Source organism: Lampris incognitus, chromosome 14 (assembly GCF_029633865.1).
Source record: "Lampris incognitus isolate fLamInc1 chromosome 14, fLamInc1.hap2, whole genome shotgun sequence".
In the NCBI taxonomy this organism is placed as follows: Eukaryota; Metazoa; Chordata; class Actinopteri; order Lampriformes; family Lampridae; genus Lampris; species Lampris incognitus.
The window spans coordinates 38,363,487-38,390,494 of NC_079224.1; the positions used below are offsets into that span (position 1 = coordinate 38,363,487).

A 27,008-nucleotide genomic window follows, 5' to 3' on the forward strand; every position below is an offset into this window, starting at 1 on the left:
TGTCCATCCCTTTATCCCTCTCTGCTTGCTTTGCTTGAACGCCCTCGTGGGGTTTTCTACGTCTTGCTCTTTGTCAACTTTTCTCTCATTTTCCCCTCAAATCTCGATTCCCACGTGCCCTTCATCCCCCTGTATTGTCTCACATATCTCTTCCTCCATCTGCCCCTCCGCCATTGGTATAAAACCTCTTTCATCCACTTTTTCATCCATTTTCTCTTGATACTTGTGCTGTTCACTTGCCCAGCTCACTCTTGGCCATGGTGCTTCTCCACTTCTGCTAAACATGGCTGCTTGATCTTACTTTACCCCCACCCCACACCCCAACCCGCCCCCCTCATTGCTGTGCTGGGCTGTGCTAATGTTAAAACATGTGGGCTGCAGCAGGCAGGCAGGCAGGCAGGCAGGCAGGCAGGCAGGCAGGCAGGCAGGCAGGCAGGCAGGCAGGCAGGCAGGCAGGCAGGCAGGCAGGCATGCTGTGGACTTGTGTGATGTTCGGAGGTGTTGAGCATCACACAGGGGTTGTGCCTGCGAGGTGGCGTTATGCAATGTTGGGCTGCGGAGATCCTCATCCCCTCCTTCCAGCTGCCTATGGCTGTGCGGTACACACCACAAATACCCCCCCCCACCACCACCACCATCATAACCATGAATCAAAGGGGCACTTTTCTTGAGAGGTGTTGCCACGGAGACGGGAAAATTTGCCCTTCCATCCACCGTCTTAATTAAAGTTCCCTCTTCCTCCCTCCATGTTTGATATGATCATCACCTCCTGCCCTCCTTTAACCCTTCGCCCTCAATTGCACTCATTCACCCCCGCCCCCCCCTGCTGCCGCCACCACGTCTCGCACTCTCTGTTATGTTCTTATGCTCTCCCATCCATGAACTTGTTTTCTATTTGTCACCGCCGAAGCCACAGGTATTTAACTTGCACACACAGCATGCACATCAGTGTGTGTGTGTGTGTGTGTGTGTGTGTGTGTGCACGTATGTGCATGTAGGGCTGGGCAATAATTCAGTATTATCATTTAACGTCTTTCAACGGTATTGTATCAGGATTTAATTCGGATGTTGAACTGTGAGACACAATTTTGTTGCCCAAATTAATGATAACAAAAAATAATCACCTAAAAATTCTCATAAAATGAGATCTGAAATACTTGAGGGAGTATTATTTGAAAGCTAGTTTTGGTTTGATATTTATTTAACATTACCAAGTAGTTCAATGTGACGAAGCTCAGCTGGATTCTCGAACAGGGTCGCGAAATATATCAATATAGTCCAAGATTCCTTATGATTATCCTGATAATATTATCAATAAAGTCTAAGATTCCTTATGATTATCCTGATAATATTATCAATAAAGTCTAAGATTCCTTATGATTATCCTGATAATATTATCAATAAAGTCTAAGATTCCTTATGATTATCCTGATATTATCAATATAGTCCAAGATTCCTTATGATTATCCTGATAATATTATCAATAAAGTCTAAGATTCCTTATGATTATCCTGATAATATTATCAATAAAGTCTAAGATTCCTTATGATTATCCTGATAATATTATCAATAAAGTCTAAGATTCCTTATGATTATCCTGATAATATTTCCCACACAGCCCCAGCACTATGTGCATGCTTCCGGTGGTGTTTATTCCCCCGTTCCCCCTCTCCCTATCCCTCACCCTCCCTCTTTCCTGCCCCACTTATTTTCGGAAGCAGTCCAACCTCCACCCCCAGCCACACTCTCTCATCCGTCCATCGACTGACTTGCTCCCCTGCCCATTTTACTTTTCTCTCGGCAGCGAAATAAACCGATTGGACCTGGGCCTGACAGTAGAAGTGTGGAACAAAGGGTTGATCTGGGACACCATGGTGGGCACCGTGTGGATACCCCTCCGTAGCATCCGCCAGTCAAATGAGGTACGCCACCAGCCACCGACTGAGAAGCAGCAGTGCTCTATGTCCCTGACCTATGAACTGTGTATATGTAGGCCTTCTGCCTCGCTGGTTTAAACCAGCTTCCTCACGCTCTGGTTTCTACCTGTTGGACGGCGCCAAGTTCCCGGGTCTTTGCTTGGCATCAGCTTTGTGTGTGTGTGTGTGTGTGTGTGTGTGTGTGTGTGTGTGTGTGTGTGTGTGTGTGTGTGTGTGTGCGCACGCAGGAAGGACCCGGGGAGTGGCTCACCCTGGACTCTCAGGTTATCATGGCTGACAACGAGATCTGCGGCACCAAAGACCCCACACTCCACCTGGTGTTACTCGACACACGCTTTGAACTGCCCCTCGGTGAGCGCGGGCGTCCATCGTTTCACACACCACTAATCATAGATGGGGACGCTCAGTAGAGGGCAGCAGATGAGGAGATGCTCTATGACCGTAGGCAGACGTTCTCCCCTCAGGATGGTGTGTGTGTGTGTGTGGGTGGGGGGGGGGTACAGCACATGATGATGCATGAACGCAAAATCCCCCTTGACTGATATCCTTAATCGACCTACATTCCGGTGACGTGCGGCTGTGTGTCGCTGCCGTCTCAGGGATCGAGCAGAGGTCCTCTTAGCATCGATTAGGTGTCATTTCTAGTCTGTCTCCCCTCACCAGGCCAGTATCGGACACCCGAGTGCTCCGCCTGTAGGCCAGGTCTATTTATAAGGGCTGAGTTTGAGGGCTCTCGGCGGAAAGGTCAGTAGGTGGTAAGGTCAGACGGAAGCAGTATGGGAAGTTTTAGATGTTTCTCGCCGACTTCCCCCGTCCCGTATCTAGGTCAAAGAGCGGCTGCTTTCTATGGGTTGCTTTGTCCAACCCAAGACGCGGCCTTGGGAGCGGGTTTGTAAAACTAGACTTTCTGCAGCGAGTGCCAAAAGGTTGAGGAGATAAGACGTAAAGCGTTTTTCGGGAGTCTGTGGGTGACTTTAGAGGAAGCGTTACGCCAGTCACCTGAGTTTGCCTGGTCTTGTTGTTTGCAGATATCCCCGAGGATGAGGCACGCTACTGGGCCAAAAAACTGGAGCAAATCAACGCAATGCGGGACCAAGATGTGAGCTGTTGTCCGACTTCATTTAAAACCCTTCGTCTTTACTTGCTGACTTATTTTAGAAACATCGCAACTTGATTTATGGAGCAAATACTTCTGTTCACGTTACCAGGATGCCAGTGCAGTGGAGTACACTGAGCAGCATCTGTTTACAAGTACAGACTCTGAGATCTGCCCTGCTGATTATCTATTGTCAAAAGAAACAAGTGTTTGGGGGCGTCTGGTCTATTCCGTTGCCTACCAACACGGGGATCGCTGGTTCGAATCCCCATGTTACCTACGGCTTGGTTGGGCGTCCCTACAGATACAATTGGCCGTGTCTGCGGGTGGGAAGCTGGATGTGGGTATGTGTCCTGGTCGCTGCACTAGCGCCTCCTCTGGTCGGTCACAGCGCCTGTTCGGGAGGAGGGGGAACTGGGTGGAATAGCGTGATCCTCCCACGCGCTACGTCCCCCTGGTGAAACCCCTCACTGTCAGGTGAAAAGAAGCAGCTGGCGACTCCACACGTGTCGGAGGAGACATGTGGTAGTCTGCAGCCCTCCCCAGATCGACAGGGGGTGGAGCAGTGACCGGGCTGGCTCGGAGGAGTGGGGTAATAGACTGGATACAATTGGGGGGAAAAGGGGGGGGGGTCCAAAAAGAAAAGAAAAGTGTTTAATAATTTTTTATTTTTTTCCCATGCTCTTCTTTCTGCTCCAGTACTCATACCAGGAAGAACAGGAACGCCCACTTCCTGTCCCGGGGACACAGTGCTGTGAGTAACAAATAACCAATCACTGTTTCCACACAAAAAAACAAACAAACAAAAAAAGCAGTCATATATTTGTCCAAAGCAAGATGAATGTGTTCAGGTGGTGTAACTAGATTGCTTCATGACAGCGTGACTGCACGTGGTTGTGGTACGGAGGTGGGGGTGGGGGTGGGGTGGGGCTGGACCATTGCTCTGTCAGGGATCAATAGATGTATCGTATGTTCGGAGGCTCGCTCCTCCGAGATGCTGCTGTGTCTCCAGAATTGGACCGGTCAGCTGGGTCTGCTGAGCCAACAATTTGTGGGCAGACGCGAGGCAGATGGGTAGAGGTGGTGGGGGGGTGGGGTGGGGTGGAGTTTAGCTCTGCACGGCTGCTGTGGTTTCTTTCCATTCACAAGCTCAATGGGATGTAGAACTGTGAAAGCTTTGTCTCCTCTGTGACATGATTAAATCGTTAGGATTCAGCATCAATCTCTCTCCTCTGCCGTTTCGTTGCAGGTAACTGGAGTCTATGGGGAGACCAACAAAGTGAGTGGGACCTACTATACACCTCATACACACATACATAAAGACAGTCATGTAGACCCTGTGTGTGTGTGTGTGTGTGTGTGTGTGTGTGTGTGTGTGTGTGTGTGTATACATACGTATATATAGTGTGTGTTTGTGTTTATGTGTATGTGTACTATTTATATATGTACTATATATATATATATATATGTGTGTGTGTGTGTGTGTGTGTGTGTGTGTGTGTGTGTACTATATGTGTACTATATGTGTGTATGTGAGTGTGTGTGTGTGTATGTATGTATGTATGTGTGTGTGTGTGTGTGTGTGTGTGTATATGTATATATATATATATGTGTGTGTGTGTGTGTGTATGTATGTATATGTATATGTATATATATATATATATATGTGTGTGTGTGTGTGTGTGTGTGTGTGTGTGTGTGTATATATATATATATAGTAACAGGAGCAGCCAAAAGTAGTAGTGGTAGTAGTAGACTATATATATATATATATATGTGTGTGTGTGTGTGTGTGTGTGTGTGTGTGTGTATTGTACATGAATATATATGTATACACATATATGTGTGTATACTATATGTGTGTGTGTGCGTGCGTGCGTGCGTGTGTGTACTATATATATATTTATATATGATATATATGCACTATATACACTATATAGGTATAGTACATGAATAGATAGCCTACAAATTTACATGCATAATTTAGATAAGAAATGTTCCTCCCCCCCCCCCATCTCATCCTGCTCTCGCCCTCTATCCATCTTTTACTCTCCACCCCTCTCTTGTCTTACTGTGATTAGTTGATGGTCTTATATAAGCGTCGTCCGGACTCGCCCACATCACTGCAGCGTTTTAATCCGTCTCACCGCTGCTCGGTCAAAAATTAAAGTGGCGGATAAAGGGTGAGAGAAAGAGAGCGAGAGAGAAAAAGAGAAAGTGGCGAAATGAGCGAGGGACAGATAAAGACGAGGGGTCATGGTTGAGGAGAGAAAGTGAGCCAGGATGCCTTTAATTACTGCTTACAGGCAGGGACAGATGAAGATGAAGCTGTAAACTGGGGCCGCGGCAGCCGGCATCAGAGCGCGAAAGACCGTGATAGCTAATGATGAATGATTAATGGACGCTGGTTTGGTCTGTGGCTCATTCAGCCTCACTAAACTCCCTCAGCCTTTCCCACGGGGACCTTAAGCTCTGATCTACGGCCGCCATAGGAGCATAAAACATCCCTTTACTCTGTAGAAACAGATGATGTATAACCGCTATGATGGGATGACCATGAAGAGAAGAAAGCACTTCGCCGAGCCACGTCTTGCATTTCAATGGGCGCACTCTGTGTGACCCGACCACGTGAGTCTGATAAGGGTTCAGTACTGGCAGGCAGGCAGCTCATCTATATTATATATTATTAAGTGTTCATATCATGGAGCTAAATGAGCAGCCCAATGCAGGATATAGCTTCTGATCCCCATCTTGCATCGGCAATTGCCCCCCGGGACAAAAAAATTAATGAAGTTCTTTTTTGGCACGTGCATGTGTTTCTCATGCTACACAAACGCCAAACCGCCTCTCGCTTCATTCTCCATAGGTTCATGGGCACACTGGTTGACTCAAAGACAGACTATATGAGGTGGGCTGACTTTGCTCGCCTTCTTTGTGTGTGCACGTTCGCTTATATGTGTGTGTGTGTGTGTGTGTGTGTGCGCGCGCCCAGATGAGGACCCAGACAGCGCTGTGGACGACAGGGACAGTGACTACCGCAGTGAGACCAGCAATAGTATCCCACCACCCTACTACACCACCTCCCAGCCCAATGCCTCTGTCCACCAATATCCCATCAACCACCAGCACCGGAATTCCAGAGGCTCCTCCTACCCTCGCTCGGCCAATGGTCATGACCTCGACTACCACAATCAGAGGACTGTCAGGTGAGAGGCCTGCCGTGTTTTGAGGTTTAGCGTGAGCACTGGACAGAGGAAAGGGGTGAGAAATTTCTGGCCGTTCTTATCAAGGTTGTCAAGATTAGGGTAGGTAGCGTAGTGATACATTCTGTTGCCTACCGACACGGGGATCACCGGTTCAAATCCCCGTGATACCTCCGCCTTGGTCAAGCGTCCCTACAGACACAACTGGCCGTGTCTGCGGGGTGGGAAGCTGGATATGGGTGTGTGTCCTGGTCGCTGCACTAGTGCCTCCTCTGGTCGGTCGGGGCGCCTGTTCAGGGGAGAGGGGGAACTGGGGGGAATAGCGTGATCCTCCCACGGGCTACGCCCCCTGGCGAAACTCCTCAGTGTCAGGTGAAAAGAAGCGGCTGGCGACTCCATATGTATGGGAGGGGGCATGTGGTCCCGGATCGGCAGAGGAGGTGCAGCAGTGACCAGGACAAGCTCAGAAGAGTTGGGTAATTGGCCAAGTACAATGGGGGAGAAAAGGGGGGGGGAACCCCCCCCCAAAAAAAGTTGCCAAGGTTAAAGTGAAACAATCCCGAGTTTCAACATCATATCTCTCTATATACATACTATATATTGTAGGGCTAGCCCCATTAGCAGCCATATGTGTCTGAAAGGCCGCCGAAAATGTGCAGAAAAGTCCCCGTCATATAATCTGAGAATCGCCATCTTTACACGGCATTTGATGACATTCACAACAACAGCTTTATGATGTTGCATTGATAATTGCATTTTCTTATATAATGTGGCATATTTAAATGTAGCCCACCGGAGGCAGCGGGAAATCAGGAAGTAGGGGCTGTAGTTTTTGCATTAACAGGTTGACAGCCAGTGACGTCACTGGTGGACACTTTTCCACACAATTTCGGCGACATTTCAGGCACACAGAAGACTGCTCAGTATTACAGCTGCGGCCGAGTGTTAGCCCTACAACACACACACACACACACACACACACACACACACACACACACACACACACACAGATAATGTTGAAAATCGTGATGTTTCCCTTTAAGGAAGAAGTTTAGGATCAGAAATAGATTCGTTTGAGGGATTAAAGTTAAGGTTAGTCACTGATGTGTTTCCATTCATACCAGCCTGCATGAGTGCGCTGGTCAATGGGTCTTCACGGATCGGGCTATTTTTACAGTTTCTTTTGTTTTGCACACTGCTGTATATCTCAGCGTTTGTTGACCTGTTTTTCTTACACTGAGAGCATGACCATGTGTCCGGCCTCCTCTTGCTCTATGAATAATTCACCCGGCAATTTAATGGTCGATCCTGCCCACAGGACGAGCAGCTCCTGTTAGTGTGTGGGACACGGCCACTTCCCAACCTTTATCTGTAAGCTCTTCTTCATCTCCGCCCTCCCACTCTTTAATTCGTTCTGTTCAACTCTTCCCTGTCCTTTCACCGGCTTTTTCTTTTTTTGATTCCCTATGTTCCACCTCTCCCTCCTTTTCTTCACCATCGCCCCCCCCCCCGCACTACCCCCACCCTCACATCCTCTCACCTCCCTCCTTCCTCTCTCTGCCTCCATCGTATAAATACTTCTCCCGTGTTCGTTGCCTTCATGGACGCTTGTTCTTTTTTCATTTGTCAGCTTTCTGGAGGCCTCTCGCCCTCCTAATCTGCTTTATTTCTCCTCCTTCTGTCCAGTACTCCCATCAATTAGCCTTCGCCATAGGGTTTGACCACGCCAAGACATGTAGAAGAGGTTTTTCTATGTTTGCTACTAGACTTAAAAGTCTGCTTCAACCCTCCTAACATGTCCTTGGAGTAAGAAGGAGATTAAATGGACTAACAGCTGGTTACTTATATGTTAACCTGTGTCATACAAGCATGTAGGGCTGGGCAATACCTCAATATCATCGTTTATCATCTATTGTCATATCGTGATTCACAATTTTGTAGTCTGAATTACCAATTATGAGAATCTGTTCATTTCAAATGACTCACAAAATGAGGTCTGAAATATTTGAGGGTGTATTATCTAAAAACTAATTTTGGTTCGATGTTATACTTCACATTAACAAAAAGTTCAATGTGATGGACCCCAGTTGGGTTCTTGAACATGGTATTTTTGCATGTGGAATCAGGAATCAGAACACTTTGTCATTTCATTTCATGCACTTGCATATATGAAATGAAACGAAAAATCATTTCCCCCAGCCCACAACAGTGCAACACAAAGACAAAAACACATATCCAAAAACTACAAGAACTACAAGAACACATATATCTAAACAAACGCATATATCCAAACTAAAACATATATCCAAACTAACCCAATTTAAAAAAAAAAAAATCACTGTCCAAGGGAACGAACGCCAGCCAGAAAGACTGTCGGAACTGCTGGTCTGCATGGGCTAGCAGTTAGCTTAGCCTGCCCCGCTTCCTCGTCCTGTCAGACCACCCTTGGTGTTACCTCCTCGGACGCAGCTCCGGGCAGGGCCGTGGTCCCTGGGCCCACAGGACAAGCAGATATATGCAAGCAGACATCTTGATCTATATCGATATCGTGTGAAGTCCCTTTTGATTAACTTTTGACTGACTAACCATAACCCATAGTAATAATATTTTCATTATAGTCCAGCACTATCCATCCATCCATCCATTATCCAAACCACTTATCCTGCTCTCAGGTCACGGGATGTTGGAGCCTATCCCAGCAGTCATTGGGCGGCAGGCAGGAAGACACCCTTGGACAGGCCGACAAGCCATCACAGGGCTAGTCCAACACTATGTGCATGTAAAATACATGCAACAGCAATCACAACAGAAGTTTTTCTTTTCTTTGTTTGGACTATTTCTATGTCCAGAACTTCACAACATGTTTCGAATTCATACTTCATAATTTTCTCTGGGGCATTTCACTATTGTGTCTTACTCTCTCCTTTCCTCTCCTCTCATCCGCTCCCTTTTGCTTTTATCTCCCTCTCTTCTCCTCTCCTTTCTCCTCTTCTCCTGCCCTCCTCTCCCTCTAGTCCAACGGGGAGCTATGCGTCGTCTGCAGAGTTAAGTCGGTGCAGCAGCCAACTGAGTGAGGAGGACTATGGTGGCGAGTACGGAGAGAGAGACCCTTACGACGAGAATGACTCCTACCACTCCTGCCACTCCTCGGTCAGCTATAGCAAAGGCTCTCCCGACTGGGACCCCGATGAGACCCAGGGGGCATACAGTGATGAGGGGGGCTACAGCAAGGATGGGGGAGAGGAGGGAGCCCTGTATGAGGAGGAGGATGGGGGGCTGTACGAGGGGGAGGAAGAAGGCCTTTATGAGAATGAGGAGAAGATGTATGATGATGAGGACCTGTACAATCTGGATGGTACGCTCAGTGAGGACATAGAGCCCCCCTATACCCCCACCCCAACGTCCACTGCCGCCCCAACTTTGGATGTGCCCATCTCTAGACCTCCCCTGGAGAAACAGCCCTCTATCCACCAACAGCAGCCCCCCAACCAGACACAGAACCAAACCCCCAACCAGGCTCATCCTCCGGGTGTGGCCAAAACTGCACAGCCGCCAGCCCCAGGTCAACAAACTGCCCAGCCTGCTAAACCTACCCAACCCCAACCTCAACCACAACCCCAACCAGCCCCGTCTGCTACCTCCTTCTTCTCCATGGCTAAACCACTTACAGCAGCAGTCACAGGCTTGGCCTCCACCTTCCTGTCCTCTGTGCCCACCGCCCAGCCAGCTCAGCCTCATCCCCCGGCCCAGCCGACACAATCCCAGTCTGTTGCCTCCTCCAATGTCCCTCCATCCCACCCAGCCACCGTTACCACCTCCACATCCCAGGCCTCTTCCACCATGGGCCCTCATTCTCAAGCCACCCCGCCAGCTGCCCTGCCACAGGTCCAGCCTGACTCCGCCACCACACAGTCATCTGACCTGGAGGATCAGGCCCTGCAACCGGAGGAAGAGTTTTGGCAAGAGGAGGAGAAGCTGTTGGACAGGGAGGCCAGAACCCCCCCAATCCAGACAGAGGAGGAGTTCCACTTGGAGGAGAGGGAGGAGCGCATTGAGGAGAGCCGACCCCAAACACCTACAGAGCAAACAGAGATGTCACCAGAGAGGTAGGAATAATTTAGAGAAATGAAGAGGCATTTTTTTAAAAGTCTGGGGAAATGAAATCTGTTCATCTTTTATTAATAGTTTGTTTTAATAAATTTCTATTTTGACAAAATACCCAATAATATTCTTTAAAACTAATTTTTTTTAAAAACTTGGAACAAACAGCCTTGGTGCTGAGACTGGCTTTCTTTCCCCCTAATCTAAACACCAGGTTTTCAACAGGAGGGATTTTGCTGGGGATCAATAGGCATCACTTCAACCCAAAACCCAGTGAAAGAATTTCTGTCAGTAATATTGGTAACACTTTAAAATAAGAGTACATTTGTTAACATTAGTTAATGCAGTAATAAGCATTAACTAACAGTTAATTAACAGTTAACTAATGTAACTAGTAATCATTTACTAATGGTGTTCATCATTTACTAATATTAGTGAGTACCTTATTTAACCTGTAAACCCTTAATAAACGTTAACAAGAGACATTTGTTAAAAGTTACTTAATGCTTATTATTATATTAACTGTATCACTGTATTAAACTAACAAACTAACGTTAATAGCATTACTTAACTGTTAATAAACTGTTAATGCTTATTACTGTATTAACAAATGTTAATAGCATTAGTTAACTGTTAATTACTGTTAGTTAATGCTTATTACTGCATTAACTAATAATAATTATAGTAATAGTAATATCTAATGATCTTAAGAATCACCACGCTCTCTCCCTCTCGCTCTCTTGGGCCATACTTTTGTCTTAGCAGGCCTGCAAAAATGATGCCTGAATGTTGCGCCTTTCCCGGCGTTACACAAGAACACGTACTATTTGTTTCTCTTAAAGACAAAGTTGTTCCCAAAAAGTGGACTGCATTTCTCAGAGTCACAAATGTCTGTGCCATAACCACCCAGCTGTATTTTTGTGAGGACGTCTTCAGAAACTTCCGCCACTGGAATTTATCCATTTGCTAGTAAGCTGAAGCTAGGCTAACTGACGTGAGCTCTTCACAGCGGACACTTCCTGTCTCCGGGTATTTGGCTGACACTTGCCACATAAGCGCCCAAGTGGAGAGACGTTCAACTGACTCTGAACTACGCTGAAAAGCTGACACATAAAGAAGGCCACAAAATGCTGATCATCATGTCATACTCATTACTGGAAAATGTTAGCTGACGCTAACTAGTTTCCATGTAGAGGCGCGTTAGCTACTTCACAGCATCCGAACAACACGTAAACCATTTCGCTAGCTTTTGAGGTAAATTACGCAAAATTTCATCTAGCTACACTTCACCCTAATGTTTCTCTTGTTCATACAAATCAGGCAAATACTACTGTAACCGGTTATTTTCTTGCCCGTTGCGGGATTCGATACGAGGGGGTACTGCACCACAAGGCGACATCACTAACCGCTCGGCTAAAGGGTCAGACCCATTAGCTAGGGGCTAACGTGTCCTATTAGTAGTTTACACTACTGTATATCGTTTTACAAGCCCTGTCTGTCTGTATGTCACGATAACCTCATGGTGTTTATTACAGGTTAATCGGTTGTCATTGTGTTAAAAACTTACAAGCGATATTAACGCAACACTCGTTTTCCACTTCTTGGGAATATAACCACCCTCTGAATCCAGTTTCTTTGGCATTTAGAGAATAAAGAATAAATACTTGCTCAATTCCATGAACTTCCATGCTCCTCTTGTCTTATTCACCTGGTCATACAGCGCCCCGATCAGGAGCCACCCTTACTTAATATGAATGCACCCATGGTGCCGTAAGCTACTTTTGTTTTATGCGAATACAAAACGTGCCCATTCTTCTTACAGTCCTGCAGTAACAGAGGAGCCCAAAGACCCAGTCGACCCAGCTGTCAGAGCCAAGGAGAACTGGCTTAGGCTTTACAACAAGGTCCTGGAACAGCTTCGGGAGGTAAGAGCGCCCGAGGACCTGCCTCCTCCCAGAAAACAAGCACCAACCATCAGCTCCAGTGCAAAACCTCAGTCCAGCTCCGGTCCAGTCCTCCACAGCAGCCCAGTCTGAGCCCCAGCCTTGTGGGCTCAGTATGATTCATGCCTCAGTGCTACAGCTGTCATCTGTAAGATGTACTTAGCATCCAAAGGACTGAAAGTGGTTCAAAAAGTCTTTGAAATATGTATACGATGTGCATTATTGATACACAGGGACAGGGGTTCTATTCTGATGTATTTCGCTGGAGACCACAGTGCAGACGTAATGTGTTTCATATTCCATAATTGATATTTCAAAGTTTTGTTTTTTTACTGAGCACTTTACAGACAGCAAACTTTTTATTTTGGTCTGGTTTTAAAACTCGCACCAGTGAACGAGTTCGCACAGCTGCTTTATTCATTTGGGCACATTTAGTTTGGCTTGATCAAATTTTCACTTGCATAATTTATTCTCATGTTATTTTGCTATTCATTACCTTTGAATTCTGTTGAGCAGAGGATTAATTACTTGCTTCAATGTTTATGTTGATGTATGTTACGTTGCTTCTTTTTTTTCTACACTTGGCTTCCCTCCTTTGTGTGTTCTTTTGTTTGTTTGTTTGTTTGTTTGTTGGTTCGTGCCCCACCACTTTGCTTTTCTTTCCAGTTTCATGTCATTGCCATAGTGACACTCACTTGCACTTTGGTCGGCCATGATTGGAGCAAAATGACAGGTGGGTAAAATTTGATGGGTCATGAAAAAAAATTAAATATAAAACTGTTCTGGAAAAAACAGTGCTGATACAAAAATACAGCAGATGCCGACTCCTCGCTGTCCGGAGATAAATACCTCCATTCATCCTCACTTCAATTTGACTTTTATGTTTTGCCTCACAAGAACTGTCAGTCCACCAGTTTGTAATTGTCTTCATCCATTATGAGTGTTGACACTTAACCTTACCCACCATGTAACATTCCTCTCTTCCTTCTCACTCCTTCCCTCCATCCACCTTCTAGGCTCGAGGAGAGAATTCCAACTCCCTGTGGTTTGGTAAAGGAGGGTGAGTCTCTGCCTGCATGGTACAGCAATCACACACAGTAATACTACTGTATCCTCAGCAAATAGACACACACACACACACACACACACACACACACACACACACGTCAGCACGTTTCATAGAAATACTCAATTTAGCCTGTCAGTGTTTCTAGGATTGCCCAAAGAATACATGGTTTCAGAAACTGACCACGTACGACTTATCCTTCAAATATTACGAACAGCTGGGGCGTCCGGGTAGCGTGGCGGTCTATTCCGTTGCCGACCAACACGGGGATCGCCAGTTTGAATCCCTGTATTACCTCCGGCTTGGTCAGGCATCCCTACAAACACAATTGCTATGTCTGCGGGTGGGAAGCCAGATGCAGGTTTGTGTCCTAGTCGCTGCACTAGCGCCTCCTCTGGTCGGTCGGGGCGCTTGTTCGGGGGGGAGGGGGAACTGGGGGGAATAGTGTGATCCTCCCATGTGCTGCGTACGTCCCCCTGGCGAAACTCCTCACTGTCAGGTGAATCAGAATCAGAATACTTTATTCATCCCCGAGGGGGAAATTGGGTAAAAGAAGTGGCTGGCGACTCCACGTGTCTCGGGGGAAGCACGTGGTAGTCTGCAGCCCTCCCCGGATCGGCAGAGGGGGTGGAGCAGAGATTGGGACGGTTCGGAAGAGTGGGGTATTAGGCTGGATACATCCATCTATCCATTATCCAAACCGCTTATCCTGCTCAATTGGGAGGGAAAAAAAGAGGGGGGGGGGGGGATTACAAAAACTGGCCTCGTTGCTATAGAGTGAATCTACCTTTCTGGAGTTAGGAATCCTCCTACTATTTGGTACTGATCCACACCCTGGTTCAGCACATGGCATGAGGCCAGTGAGTATTGAGTGGCGGTGGGCTGCCCTGAGCAAACTGTCAGGTCATTTGTAGACGAGGCGGACCTCTGAGTGGAACTGAGCCTGCATACCAAAGAACTGCCAAGTTAGCCAAATACCAACCTGGCAGTTTTACTCAGGTGCAAAGTCTCGTGCTTCATGTTTAACACAGGGGGGGGGGGGGTTGCAAAATTGATCTCAAAAATGCTGTTCTCGATAAAGATTATTACTGCGACGTTCTAATGGGAATATTTTTTAATTCGTTGTGGAAGTAGCGTAGAAACGGGTCAAAACTGAACTGAGAAAAGACAAAAAACAAAATAACACATTAGCGGCAGAGCAAGAAACTTGGCCGTAATCTTCAGGATGACAACGACACAATCAGTTAGCCAGCGGTAATTATTAATGAACTCGTATAAATATGCAAACGTTGTTGCTTTTCCTATTCAGAATGGGAGGTGCGCTCTACAGTATTGACAGCATGCCTGACCTTCGCAAGAGGAAAGCCATCCCTCTAGTGAGAGATCTGGTGAGACACACACACACACACACACACACACCCGAATAGCCACGCCTACAGATAAATGCACAAATGAACACACATTCAGTATACACCCATTAACATGGCACCCTGGTGGGCCTCCTTTGCTGTTACATTAATTACTTCTGTGCACATGAGTTAAAACCTGTAGGGGGCAGCACCATCCCGGATTGGGATTTTTTTGTTTTTGTTTTGTTTTTTTTGTCTGAAACCTGGAGACTATAATTCAAAAGGAAGAAGATTATTTTTTACAGCGCATCCTGTGACAGAAAACTCGGTATACTCATGTTGCCCTCAGTTGATTCATATGGCTGATTTGCTGATTTGACAGGCACTAAATTAGATGCCTGCATGCCATCGGAGTTAGGAGGCGCAATAGATTAAACCACTCTCCTCCCTAGAGGTCAAGACATCAAAGGCACAGGCACAAAGATATACATGTACACACACACACACACACACACATGCACACACATGCACACGTGCACAAATGCACACACATGCAAACAAATACACACAAATACACACACGTGCACAAATGCACACACACACATATGCATAAATGCACACACACAAATACACACACACGCACAAATGCACACACAAATACACACGTGCACAAATGCACACACATGCAAACAAATACACACATAAATACACACACGTGCACAAATGCACACACACACATATGCATAAATGCACACACACAAATACACACACATGCACAAATGCACACACAAATACACACGTGCACAAATGCGTGCACACACGTGTACAAATGCACACACAGTCACAAATACACACGTGCGCACACCCACACACACAAATATGCACATGCACACATGCACACACACACACACACACACACACACACACACACACACACAAGCACTGTAAAATTGTGTGGCACATTTTTTCAATAACAGCAATAACAAGTTTTATTTCTAGCAGTTTTCTTTTTTAAGGAAAGTAAAGTCAATTTCTACTCAGTTTAAACTTACATAATACTCAATTTAAACATTTGCAAACCTTCTCTGTCCCTTTTCCTCCACCCTCTTTTCCTTTCATCTGTTACATCGCTGCCTGGCCACATCAGGCTATGGTAAGTACTTTAACTCTTGCTTGTATAAAAAAAATTGTATTCAAAACTGAATTAGACAGCCGAGATGCATTTGGCTTTATCAAATTCAAACATCAACATCTCGTCCTGGTCCTTTGTTTCCAGTCTCTGGTGCAGAACTCCCGAAAGGCTGGGATCACCTCTGCCATGGCCTCCACCACTCTCGGCAATGAAGAGCTGGTGGGTTCACTCACCACTGACACAAACTGACCCTCAGCAAAATCTCACCAAGTCCCGCCTCCTGTAGCTCTACCTCACATTATGACTGCTACGTCCAGCACACTTTTGAGATGAGCTTCGCGCCTATTTTGTTCTAGATTGAACTTTAATGCCATGTCAACACCGTAAATACACCAAATACACATCTAGCTAACAAGTTTGAGCAGTAAGTGTGCCAGTTGATGGTGTCTTTGTTAAGTTGAAAGTGTACTCTTTCCACAAAGTTTTACCCATGGAAGACACCCCTAAAGGTCACATCTGTCTTTAGGTGCACCTCTAAAGGGCAAGTTGGCTTTGGCTAGAGGAATAAAAAATCCCCCCAGTTGCGATGGATAATGTGAATCTGTCTTAGTCTCCCCATCACCTCATTACTACTTCCATTACTACTGATTTAGACACGGCGGCGCAGTGGTTAACGCGGTCGCCTTACAGCAAGAAGGTCCTGGGTTCGAGCCCCGGGGTAGTCCAACTTTGGGGGCCATCCCAGGTCGTCCTCTGTGTGGAATTTGCATGTTCTCCCTGTGTCTGTGTGAGTTTCCTCCGGGTGCTCCGGTTTCCTCCCACAGTCCAAAGACATATAGGTCAGATGAATCAGCCATACTTAATTGTCCCTAGGTGTGAATGTGTGTGTGTGTGTAATGGACTGGCGGCCTGTCCAGGGTGTCTCCTCACCTGCCACCCAATGACTGCTGGGATAGGCTCCAGCATCCCGCAACTTGAATTCGGATAAGCGGCATGGGTAATGGATGGATGGATGGACTTTACTGATTTAGCATTACCTGTCATAACTGAATCAAAGCTGCCCTCCTTTTGCTCCTAGGAAGTGGAGACAATTGCTAAGGGCTGATTGTTGGATGGCTGCGTTGGTCATTATTTTGCAAAACAGTCCAGTTTCCTCCACTCCATCACAGTTCAGTCCAGATTATGTGAGCCATTATGTTGCATCAGTGTTGAACTTGCATCTGTTTTCTATATCTTCTATAGAAGAGCCATGTCTATAAAAAGACCCTGCAGGCTCTGATTTACCCCATCTCCTCCACCACACCGCACAATTTTGAAGTGTGGACAGCCACCACCCCTACCTACTGCTACGAGTGTGAGGGGCTGCTGTGGGGCATCGCCCGCCAGGGCATGCGCTGTTCCGAATGTGGCGTCAAATGCCACGAGAAGTGCCAAGACCTACTTAACGCTGACTGCCTGCAGAGTAAGAATAACTCACACACACACATACACACACACACATACACTTTTCAACACACACCACCCTCTGGAACACAAACTGAGCGTCATCAGAACTCTGCAACACAGAGCTGACAATGTGCCCAGCAGCACTCAGGCCCAACGAGAAGAACACAAACACCTGAGGGGACCTTTAAAAACCTGCGGCTACCCCAGTTGGACCTTTGTGAAAACTGCAACACGTTCCAAAAAGACCAACCAGGTGAGCGACGAGGAGAAAAGGAGCAGAAGGAATAGCACAGTCATCCCGGATGTTTCTGGGGTCTCCGGGAAACTCAGGAGAATTTTCAACAAACACCGCATCCCGGTATACTTTAAACCCAGCAACACACTCCGACAAAGACTGGTTCATCCCAAAGACCTTGTACGACACACACAGAAGAGCAATCTGGTGTATGCTGTACAATGCAATGAGGATTGCACTGACCTATACATAGGAGAAACCAAACAACCACTACACAAACGGATGGCCCAACACAGAAGGCCAAACTCCTCAAGACAAGACTCAGCAGTCTATCGACACCTAAAGGAGAAGGCACACTCCTTCGAGGACAGCAACATACACATTTTGGACAGAGAAGATAGATGGTTTGAAAGAGGGGTGAAGGAAGCCATCTATGCGAAACTGGAAAAACCATCCCTCAACAGAGGAGGAGGTCTGCGACACCACCTATCTCCCACTTACAATGCCATCCTTTCATCTCTACCCAGGAGACTCAAGAAGCCTAGCCTCCAAGAACAACAGTCGGTCACTAACGGCTCCAACGACTCTCATGACCACTGAATAATGAAGTTGAAACTAACACCCCCAACGACCGTCGCTGCTAAACAAATGCAAATCAATAGCTCAGATAACAACGGGCGCAGCCAAACATCGGTACACAAAAGAGCCACTCATATCTATGGCTCTGTTAGCGACGGGTGTTGGTAAACATTGGGACACAAAGAGCCATGGACATCTATAGCTCTGACAACGACTCCAAGAGGATAAATATCTGAGTTTCATCACCAGCCAGTCAGACTAGCTTGGTCTAGTCAGAAAGGCACGAACTGAGGAAGCCTCTTGGACGAGAGGCGAAACATCTTCACGGATATATACCAAGTCCAGTTGCACTTGATTCAACTCCTTTGGATAGACACTTTAGTTATGCCTTTATAATCAAGCACAAACACACCCTCACACATGAACATGTTGCAAAATTGCATCCTGTTAAACACATGCATCTTTTCCGACCCAGAGACACACACACACACACCTAATCCTCCACACAAATTCAAAACCATTTCAGTTTCTCCTCTGTATCCCTCTGCACAATTGACATCCCATTTTTCTTGTCCTCTATCCACTATCACATTCTCCTCCCTCTTCCTTTCCAATTTATCTCTTGAGTAATGTGCTGCCATCCCCCCTGCCTCTTGCCTCTCCAACTTCTACATAGGCTTTGCATCCATCCGTACAGCTTCCGCTAATCCAGCTGCGAAGGGGGAAATTTAATTCAGTTCTCGTTCTGATGTTACGGTCATTCTACACATTGTATTATTCAGCTGTCTCCTGTCCTCCAAAGAGTCCTGTAAGATGGGGTGGGGTGGGGTAAGGGCTTTAGATAAAGTGTGTCTGTCTTTCTACTCTCCCACTACCTGATCAGATGAGTGGCTTAGCAGTCACGGTGTCTGCCTTGACACTTGGAGCTTTGGGGTTTGATCCTTGGCCAAGTCCTACCAAAGAGTTTTAAAATGGGATCTGATGGCATCTCCTCTTGGCACTCAGCTTAAAGAGATGGATTCGGGGGGAAACAGGAGACAAGCCCTTGGCCCATGAGCCATCTTGTCTTAAATAAAGTTTGTGTGTCCATAATTAAAATTTCACCGACATCGCTTTCTCCTATTACTTCTTTCCCGGTCCTGTCGTCCATCTCCCGTCCAATCAGGGGCAGCGGAGAAGAGTTCTAAGCACGGGGCAGAAGACAGGACCCAGAACATCATAATGGTGCTGAAAGACCGCATGAAGATCCGAGAGAGGAACAAGCCAGAGATCTTTGAGCTGATCCAGGAGGTGTTTGGCCTCGACAAATCCACGCACGCCACGCACATGAAACAGATCAAGCAAAGTGTGCTCGACGGTACCTCCAAATGGTCGGCGAAGATCAGCATAACTGGTGAGACAGTCCTTGGGTACACGGGAAATAGGGCTGTGTATTGGCAAGAATTGTGCGATAAGATTAGCATCACGATACAAGTGTCACCGTTGTATTGTGATATATTATGATACTACAAACACTGTGATATATTGCAATATTTGGTCAAACTTTTGACCAACTATGTGATATATATATGCAATATATGTGAAAGAAGACACCTCAACATGCATAAAATCAGAATAATCAGTTACAGCTAGTGTGGCACCAGCAACGCCTGCTGTTGCCGAGGTTCTGGGCAACCCTGTTACAATACTACACCTGCCACCTAGTGGTCAGAGATGTAAACAACACAATGAAGTAGTGCTGCTGTCACGTCTTTGTGCGTGTGTAACCTTAAGAATCAATGCAGTGCTTTTGAAAATCGATGCAGTATTGTAATATAGTAGCAGATACTCAAAGGTACCAATATTTTTATCGCGTCCCTAATTGGGATGGTGTCACTATTGCTGTCCATTATGTTACTGTCAAAGATAACCTCTACGGCCATTATTTAATTGACCACCTCTTTCACAACTTCAGTGGTGTGCGCCCAGGGCCTGCAGGCGAAAGACAAAACAGGCTCCAGTGACCCTTATGTCACTGTCCAAGTGGGGAAAACCAAGAAGAGGACCAAGACCATCTATGGCAATCTCAACCCCGTTTGGGAAGAAAACTTTCATTTGTGAGTACAGCTGTGCACTTTAAACAGCTAGAATTTCCTTTTCTTTATATATCAGTACAATGAGCAATCTGAAAATATGAACATAATTTCACATCAATACTGTTGTTCTTACCTCTCTTTCCATCCACCACCAAGATTTGTTCTGCTGGGCTGTATTTTTATGCTGCTTGCATTGTCTCATCTAGTTTTTTTTTTGTTTTTGGCTTTATGTAGTGAATGCCACAACTCCTCGGACCGCATCAAGGTACGCGTGTGGGATGAGGACGACGACATCAAGTCTCGCGTCAAGCAGAGGTTCAAACGGGAGAGCGATGACTTCCTGGGTCAGACCATCATCGAGGTCCGCACACTAAGCGGGGAGATGGACGTTTGGTACAACCTGGGTGAGTTTTTATGAGTCAAGACAAGAACGGACATGGGAGACATGTGAGCAACTGGAGGGTGCAGCAGTTATGGCAAGATAAACAGAGAAAAGGTAGTTTGAAGTCCATCAGTCATTTGTGTATTGAAGATAAAATGGATTCCAGCCAGCTGAGATGGATTCGTATCTTCTTGCATCTGACAGACAAGAGAACTGATAAGTCCGCTGTGTCGGGGGCCATTCGGATGCACATAAGTGTGGAGATCAAGGGAGAGGAGACTGTGGCTCCCTACCATGTCCAGTACACCTGCCTGCACGAGGTGAGTCTCACAGGCTCGTCTCCACTGAGTAAGACATAGCCTAACAAATGCAAGCATGCACAATTAATACTTTGAGGCCATTTTCTTTTTCTCTGTGTTCAGCACCTTTTCCAGTACACTACAGAAGAACAGAATGGCGGCGTGGTAAAAATCCCAGATGCCAAAGGGGATGATGCATGGAAGGTGTATTTTGAGGAGACAGCTCAGGAAATAGTGGATGAATTCGCCATGCGTTACGGGGTGGAGTCCATCTACCAGGCTATGACGTCAGTATCTGAAACACTGCTCTCAGTGTCACAAGATGATATTCCTAGCAATGTCAGAGTTATAAAAAAAATCTGTATCCTTCTTTCCTGCTGTCAAAAGTTGCCTCAGCCGTGTGAACAAATGAATGATAGCTGATGGTGGAATGGGATGATTTTGCGTCATGTTTTCACCTGTCGCTACAGAGATGCAAGTGCAAGTAAACAAAACGATGATGATGATGATGATCTTTTGATGTGGCTTTACTCCACCGCAGCCATTTTGCCTGCTTGTCATCTAAGTACATGTGCCCTGGCGTGCCTGCAGTGATGAGTACCCTGCTGGCCAACATCAACGCCTATTACGCCCACACAACCCAGTCCTCCAACAACGTTTCTGCGTCTGACAGATTCGCAGCATCAAACTTTGGCGTAAGTTCCGGAGAAGCTCATTTTTGTCGGAGTTGATTTTTGGTCGTTCTGCTGCAGATCTGTCTTACTGCTCTTATGTCTGCACAGTATGCCTGATAGATGTACTAAACTAGAGAAGTCCCAAAATAGCTATTTCATTCAGGTTAGGGCCATTGTCTTAAGAAGAGTTCAGTCATGCACATTACTCCAAAAGTCAGTGTTCCCTTCTCACCTGGGGCTTGGTTATTTGAATATCCAATATTGTGTAACGTAGCCCAACCTACATCTGTGAAGGTTCAACCAGACAGACAAAAACAGATCCGGCCCCAGATTTACTTAGTCATAAGTAACAAATAAGCTGTCAGCTGTGGTGTGTTTCTGAGAGGTGTGATGTCTTTGTCCTGTGTAGAAGGAGAGGTTTGTGAAACTGCTGGACCAGCTGCACAACTCCCTGCGGATCGACCTGTCTATGTACCGGGTACTGACTTGACATTTCTGAACATTTTAATTACGAGTGAGGCCGAAGTCTGTCAGCCTTGTTACGAAGCACCTCCGCTTGGCCCAATTTGTCTTTTAACTCATCTGGATTCATGTACATGGGCATGTGGGTGCTTTGTTTTAGGATTTTAAGCAGTACTGATGCAGTATTCTGCATGCCACAGTTTCCTGTTAATACATATTATCTCGATTTATCGATGTGTGAACTCAGTTCCAGGTGTTTTCTACTGTTTCTAATCCTGTCTCTGTCTATGTGGTCTCAGAACAACTTCCCTGCCAGTAGTCCAGAAAGGCTGCAGGACCTCAAGTCTACTGTAGACCTCTTGACTAGCATCACTTTCTTTAGGATGAAGGTAAGGATGAAAAAAATAAAAGCTGGACTTTTCATCATTTTCATTTCTCTGTCATTTTCTGATATATATGTACATGAGCACTTAGCACTAAAGAGTGACATATATGACTAGTGACGGTGGAATACAATGGAACGTTCCAGGTGTAAAAGTACCTTTAGGCACAAGCCCAGAATGAGCTTAGCATTATCCTATCTAAACTTGACATGCTTTTGTAGTTTGTGTGTGTGTGTGTGTGTGTGTGTGTGTGTGTGTGTGTGTGTGTCTGCTTGAACTGAGGGTTAATTTCCCATCAGGACAAACAGCTTGTACTTGTGGTAGATTAAAAGACTGGATAAAACCAGTTGTTCTCTTATGTTTGTGTTCAGGTCCAGGAGTTGCAGAGCCCCCCCAGGGCTAGCCAGGTGGTGAAGGATTGTGTAAAAGCCTGTCTTAACTCCACCTATGAGTACATCTTTAACAACTGCCATGATCTCTACAACAGGGAATACCAGACGGACCCGGTACGTTTATGTTTGTGTGTAGAAAGTATATCTGTGTAGGTAAACACCTTAATAACCTTTGAAGGAGTCCTGCTCTTTTTGATATAGATCCTGTGCTGCCACACAATTGCTCAACGGACAAAATGAAGGTTTTTTCCCAAAATTTGAACAGTCTTGCTTTTTCTATCATACAATTTGAGAAAGACTAACTCTTTCTCAACAATATACCCAGCTATAAAACAAGAAACAAATGGAGCCAAAACACTTATGACACAAATTCTGACACACTTAGGGCCCTTGGACTTCCATCATATTCCCCGAATACATTTATTATGCCTTTACCATACTCCTTGAATACATTTATTATGCCTTCACCATACTCCCTCAATACATTTATTATGCCTTCAACATACTATTCAATCATACAATTTGAGAAAGACTAACTCTTTCTCAACAATATACCCAGCTACAAAACAAGAAACAAATAGAGCCAAAACACTTATGACACAGACTCTGACACACTTGGGCCCTTGGACTTCATCATACGCCCCGTATACCTTTATTATGTCTTCATCATACTGCCTGAATACCTTTATTATACCTTCATCATACTCCTGAATACCTTCATTCATTTGCCACTTGAATAAAAGCACAATCTTAATTTCAAGGGAAGAGTGCCTTGGGCCTTTTAGTTATTGTTTTTTATTCAAATGACAACCATTTGATTATTCGAATGTTTTGTGCATCCCAGTAGCAATCCCTTTCCTTCTTTCTTTTTACGGCTTTTGTTTTACCATATAAACACATACGCACATTTGTTTTACTATCTAAACTTAAGAGAGAGAGTGGGTCACAGAAGCTGATTGTATGTTAGTTAAGAGTCACTTTGGCTGTGGTTGAGATGTGTATAACTCTAAACCTAATCCCTCACCAGTCGAAGGCAGTGCCTCCAGACGAGCAGGGCCCCAGCATCAAGAACCTGGACTTCTGGTCCAAACTCATCACCCTTATCGTCTCCATCATAGAGGAGGACAAGAACTCCTACACGCCTTGCCTCAACCAGTGAGTCTACATCCAAATCTGTTCGTCACATTGTGTCAGAGCTATAAAAATGCACTTCCTACTGATGTAAAACAAAGGTATTAACAGGACAGGTCTTTTATTAAACCATTCTTTCTTAAAGAAAAAATGTGAAGGTATAAATAGGGATGGGAAATTTTATGTTTAAGGACAAAAATAAACCAGACAAAGTCAACAGCCTTCAGTTTGTTTTTTCTTCACTGTGTTCTGCAGAACTGGCTTTTCCTGTGGATTTGCTTGTTACAAACATGCAAAATGAAACAAAATCCTGCCCAAACCAACAGACGGGCAACTGAATAAAAACTGTCGTTCATATGTTTTTCAGACCGGCTAGGAAATCTGGCTATGGTGACCTTTTCTAATAGTATGTTTGGCCTCCACTAATAAACAGTCGCACGCTGCCAATAAGCTATGTATGGCCCTGTCCACAATTGCGCTTTTTTCATGTTACAATGCTGTTCATCAATTTAGTACTTGGACTGAGGTTTTAACCCATGCATGTATATGGAAAAGTTTGTAACACTAACAGATTTGTTTGCAGGGGTAATTTTGATTCTGGTCCCACACCATTTCCTCTTTTGGTCCTATTGTAGATTATTGGGTTAAAACTGTTTTTCACTTGGAGCGTCCGGGTAGCGTAGCAGTCTATTCCGCTACCTACCAACACAGGGATCACCAATTCAAATCCCCGTGTTACCTTCTGGCTTGGTCGGGCGTCCCTACAGACACAATTGGCATGTCTGCGGGTGGGAAGCCGGATGTGGGTATGTGTCCTAGTCGCTGCACTAGCGCCTCCTCTGGTCGGCCGGGGTGCTTGATCCTTCCACGCGCTACATCTCCCTGGCGAAACTCCTCACTGTCAGGTGAAAAGGAGCGGCTGGCGACTCCACATGTATCAGAGGAGGCACATGGTAGTCTGCAGCCCTCCCTGGATTGGCAAAGGGAGTGGAGCATTGAGTGGGATGGCTTGGATGAGTGGGGTAATTGATCAAGTACAACCGGGGCGAAAAAGGGGGGAAAAAATCCAAAAAGAAAAAAACCCGTTACTCACTGGATTTGTAAGAAACGTGTGAAAAGCTAAATTTTCATCAGCTGTAATTTAGGTAAAAACATCTAAATAACGTCTCTCCATCTCACTTTATCTCTCTGTTGTGGCCCATCACTGCAGAATAGTTATAGGAGTAACTCTGGCGGAGAAGGAAAGTGTTCCAGGAAATTCTGCCTGAGCTGCAATATGGAATAATACACAGACTAAAGAAAGAGACTAAGCCTGAGTGTTATGCTCCCACTCCTAGGTTTCCCCAGGAACTGAACGTGGGCAAAATCAGCGCCGAGGTCATGTGGAATATGTTTGCCCAAGACATGAAATATGCTATGGAGGGTGAGTAGCTGGGTGTCTTGAATGCTTATGTGTGCGTGTGCATGTGAGTGTGTATTAATGTGTGTGTGCAGCATCAGTGGTGCCGAAGGACTCTCATCATTTTTTTTTCTCTCTCTTTGGTATTCAGAGCATGAGAAGCACCGCCTCTGTAAGAGTGCAGATTATATGAACCTGCACTTCAAAGTGAAGTGGCTCTACAATGAATACTGCAAGGAGCTGCCCACTTTCCAGAAGCACGTGCCCGAGTACCCTGCGTGAGTGCGACCTTTTAAAACCGTATCCGGCCGTGCCAGTTTCCTCCTAAATTCATCACCTCGACATTGAAAATGCTCTCCGTTTGTGTGGGAACAACTCCATGTATAATTTCTTTCAAAAAAAAAAAATTCCCTCCTGTCTTATGATTTTTTGTAGCTGGTTTGAGCCATTTGTCATCATGTGGTTGGACGAGAATGAGGAGGTGTCCAGAGATTTTCTCCACGGTGCGCTGGAGAGGGACAAAAAAGACGGGGTAATTTTTTTTTTTAATCCATACCTTCCATGTTTCAAATACACCGAGTTAAATTCTGCTAGTCTCGCTCAATGGATGCAGCCGGGGAATGGTTATTCCTTACTGACAGTTTTCCCTTGTCATATTGCCACGTCTGAAATTTGCTTCTCAAATCCCTCCCGGAGTTGTCAAACTCAGACTCACACATAGACAAGACCAATCCCATCAACATGCTACTTTTCCGTGACAGTCCTGGATTGTGATATTGGGTTGGTAGATTTACAAATCCCCGCACATACTGGACTTTAAATTCCATTCCTTGCTTAAACTTTCCCTCCTGTGTTATGACACTAAAGTTGTGGTTACACATGACTGAATTAGAATAAACTAGACAATCCAACTATCAGCTTCTGTTGAGGCGGCAATAAAGTGCAGAGGCTTTAATTTTAATTCCTACCAGCAAAAACCCTCCTCAGGAAATTTATCAATTTATTCCTGTATTTCTCATGCAAATAGGCTGTATGCCTGGGCCCTCCTGACTCAGCACATAACAGACTCAGTGAGGAAGAGAAGCAGGTTGGAGGCCTCAAGGCAATCAATAATGACTCAATACTAAAGGTAGATGAAAAAAAATCCACTGCAGAGAAGAGCAGATGCTACAGCAAAAGTGGATGGTTTGCCTGCACGGACACATACACACACACACACACACACACACCATCTACCGACTCACTTTCTCACACACCTATACGTTGAGTCAGAGCAGGCAGGGCTCCTATAGAAGATTCTCATGTGTCAGCCGCCCTCTGGGTCCAATTACGGTTGCCTGAAGCTACTTCCTCTTTCTTGTGTCAGCAAGAACAGCCCCCGCCCCCAGGCATGGTCATACCCCATAAGGGCACCATTCAATTGAACTAATGGCAAGGGCGCCAATAAGGGCCCTGCACCCCATCATCGCCCTCTCATCTCTTTCACAAAACTCATCATGGGTTTATTTTTTACTCTGTGGAGTTTGAACAGCAGAAAAAATAAACACTACAGAATGTCTTGGTTGTAAAGTCACGTGTACCTGTAAAATGGAGCGACTGTAGGCATGACCGGGCTAAGGGTCAGGCTCAGTTCAGCCTGTCTATGATGGGAATCCAGATGTTATTCGGCAGGCACAACTAACTGTACAATGAGAGCATACATTTGTGGTAAGGATGGCCCCAAA

The 27,008-nt window shown here is 45.7% G+C and overlaps 1 protein-coding gene across 1 annotated transcript in view; it reads left to right on the plus strand.

Moving 5' to 3' along the window:
* The window catches only part of LOC130124105 (protein unc-13 homolog A-like), a 48,561-nt gene that overhangs the window by 5,777 nt on the left and 15,776 nt on the right, over nucleotides 1–27,008 (plus strand). Inside the window, exons 4-29 of the mRNA XM_056293507.1 lie at nucleotides 1,805–1,922; nucleotides 2,165–2,288; nucleotides 2,966–3,036; nucleotides 3,733–3,787; nucleotides 4,283–4,312; nucleotides 6,026–6,239; nucleotides 9,251–10,342; nucleotides 12,160–12,262; nucleotides 13,297–13,340; nucleotides 14,656–14,734; nucleotides 15,843–15,848; nucleotides 15,972–16,046; nucleotides 17,070–17,289; nucleotides 19,253–19,480; nucleotides 20,042–20,183; nucleotides 20,397–20,566; nucleotides 20,749–20,864; nucleotides 20,967–21,130; nucleotides 21,385–21,538; nucleotides 21,927–21,995; nucleotides 22,279–22,368; nucleotides 22,734–22,868; nucleotides 23,782–23,909; nucleotides 25,223–25,308; nucleotides 25,436–25,562; nucleotides 25,720–25,816. Coding sequence (XP_056149482.1) covers nucleotides 1,805–1,922; nucleotides 2,165–2,288; nucleotides 2,966–3,036; nucleotides 3,733–3,787; nucleotides 4,283–4,312; nucleotides 6,026–6,239; nucleotides 9,251–10,342; nucleotides 12,160–12,262; nucleotides 13,297–13,340; nucleotides 14,656–14,734; nucleotides 15,843–15,848; nucleotides 15,972–16,046; nucleotides 17,070–17,289; nucleotides 19,253–19,480; nucleotides 20,042–20,183; nucleotides 20,397–20,566; nucleotides 20,749–20,864; nucleotides 20,967–21,130; nucleotides 21,385–21,538; nucleotides 21,927–21,995; nucleotides 22,279–22,368; nucleotides 22,734–22,868; nucleotides 23,782–23,909; nucleotides 25,223–25,308; nucleotides 25,436–25,562; nucleotides 25,720–25,816 — 3,937 coding nt within the window. The remainder of the gene's footprint in view (nucleotides 1–1,804; nucleotides 1,923–2,164; nucleotides 2,289–2,965; nucleotides 3,037–3,732; nucleotides 3,788–4,282; nucleotides 4,313–6,025; nucleotides 6,240–9,250; nucleotides 10,343–12,159; nucleotides 12,263–13,296; nucleotides 13,341–14,655; nucleotides 14,735–15,842; nucleotides 15,849–15,971; nucleotides 16,047–17,069; nucleotides 17,290–19,252; nucleotides 19,481–20,041; nucleotides 20,184–20,396; nucleotides 20,567–20,748; nucleotides 20,865–20,966; nucleotides 21,131–21,384; nucleotides 21,539–21,926; nucleotides 21,996–22,278; nucleotides 22,369–22,733; nucleotides 22,869–23,781; nucleotides 23,910–25,222; nucleotides 25,309–25,435; nucleotides 25,563–25,719; nucleotides 25,817–27,008) is intronic.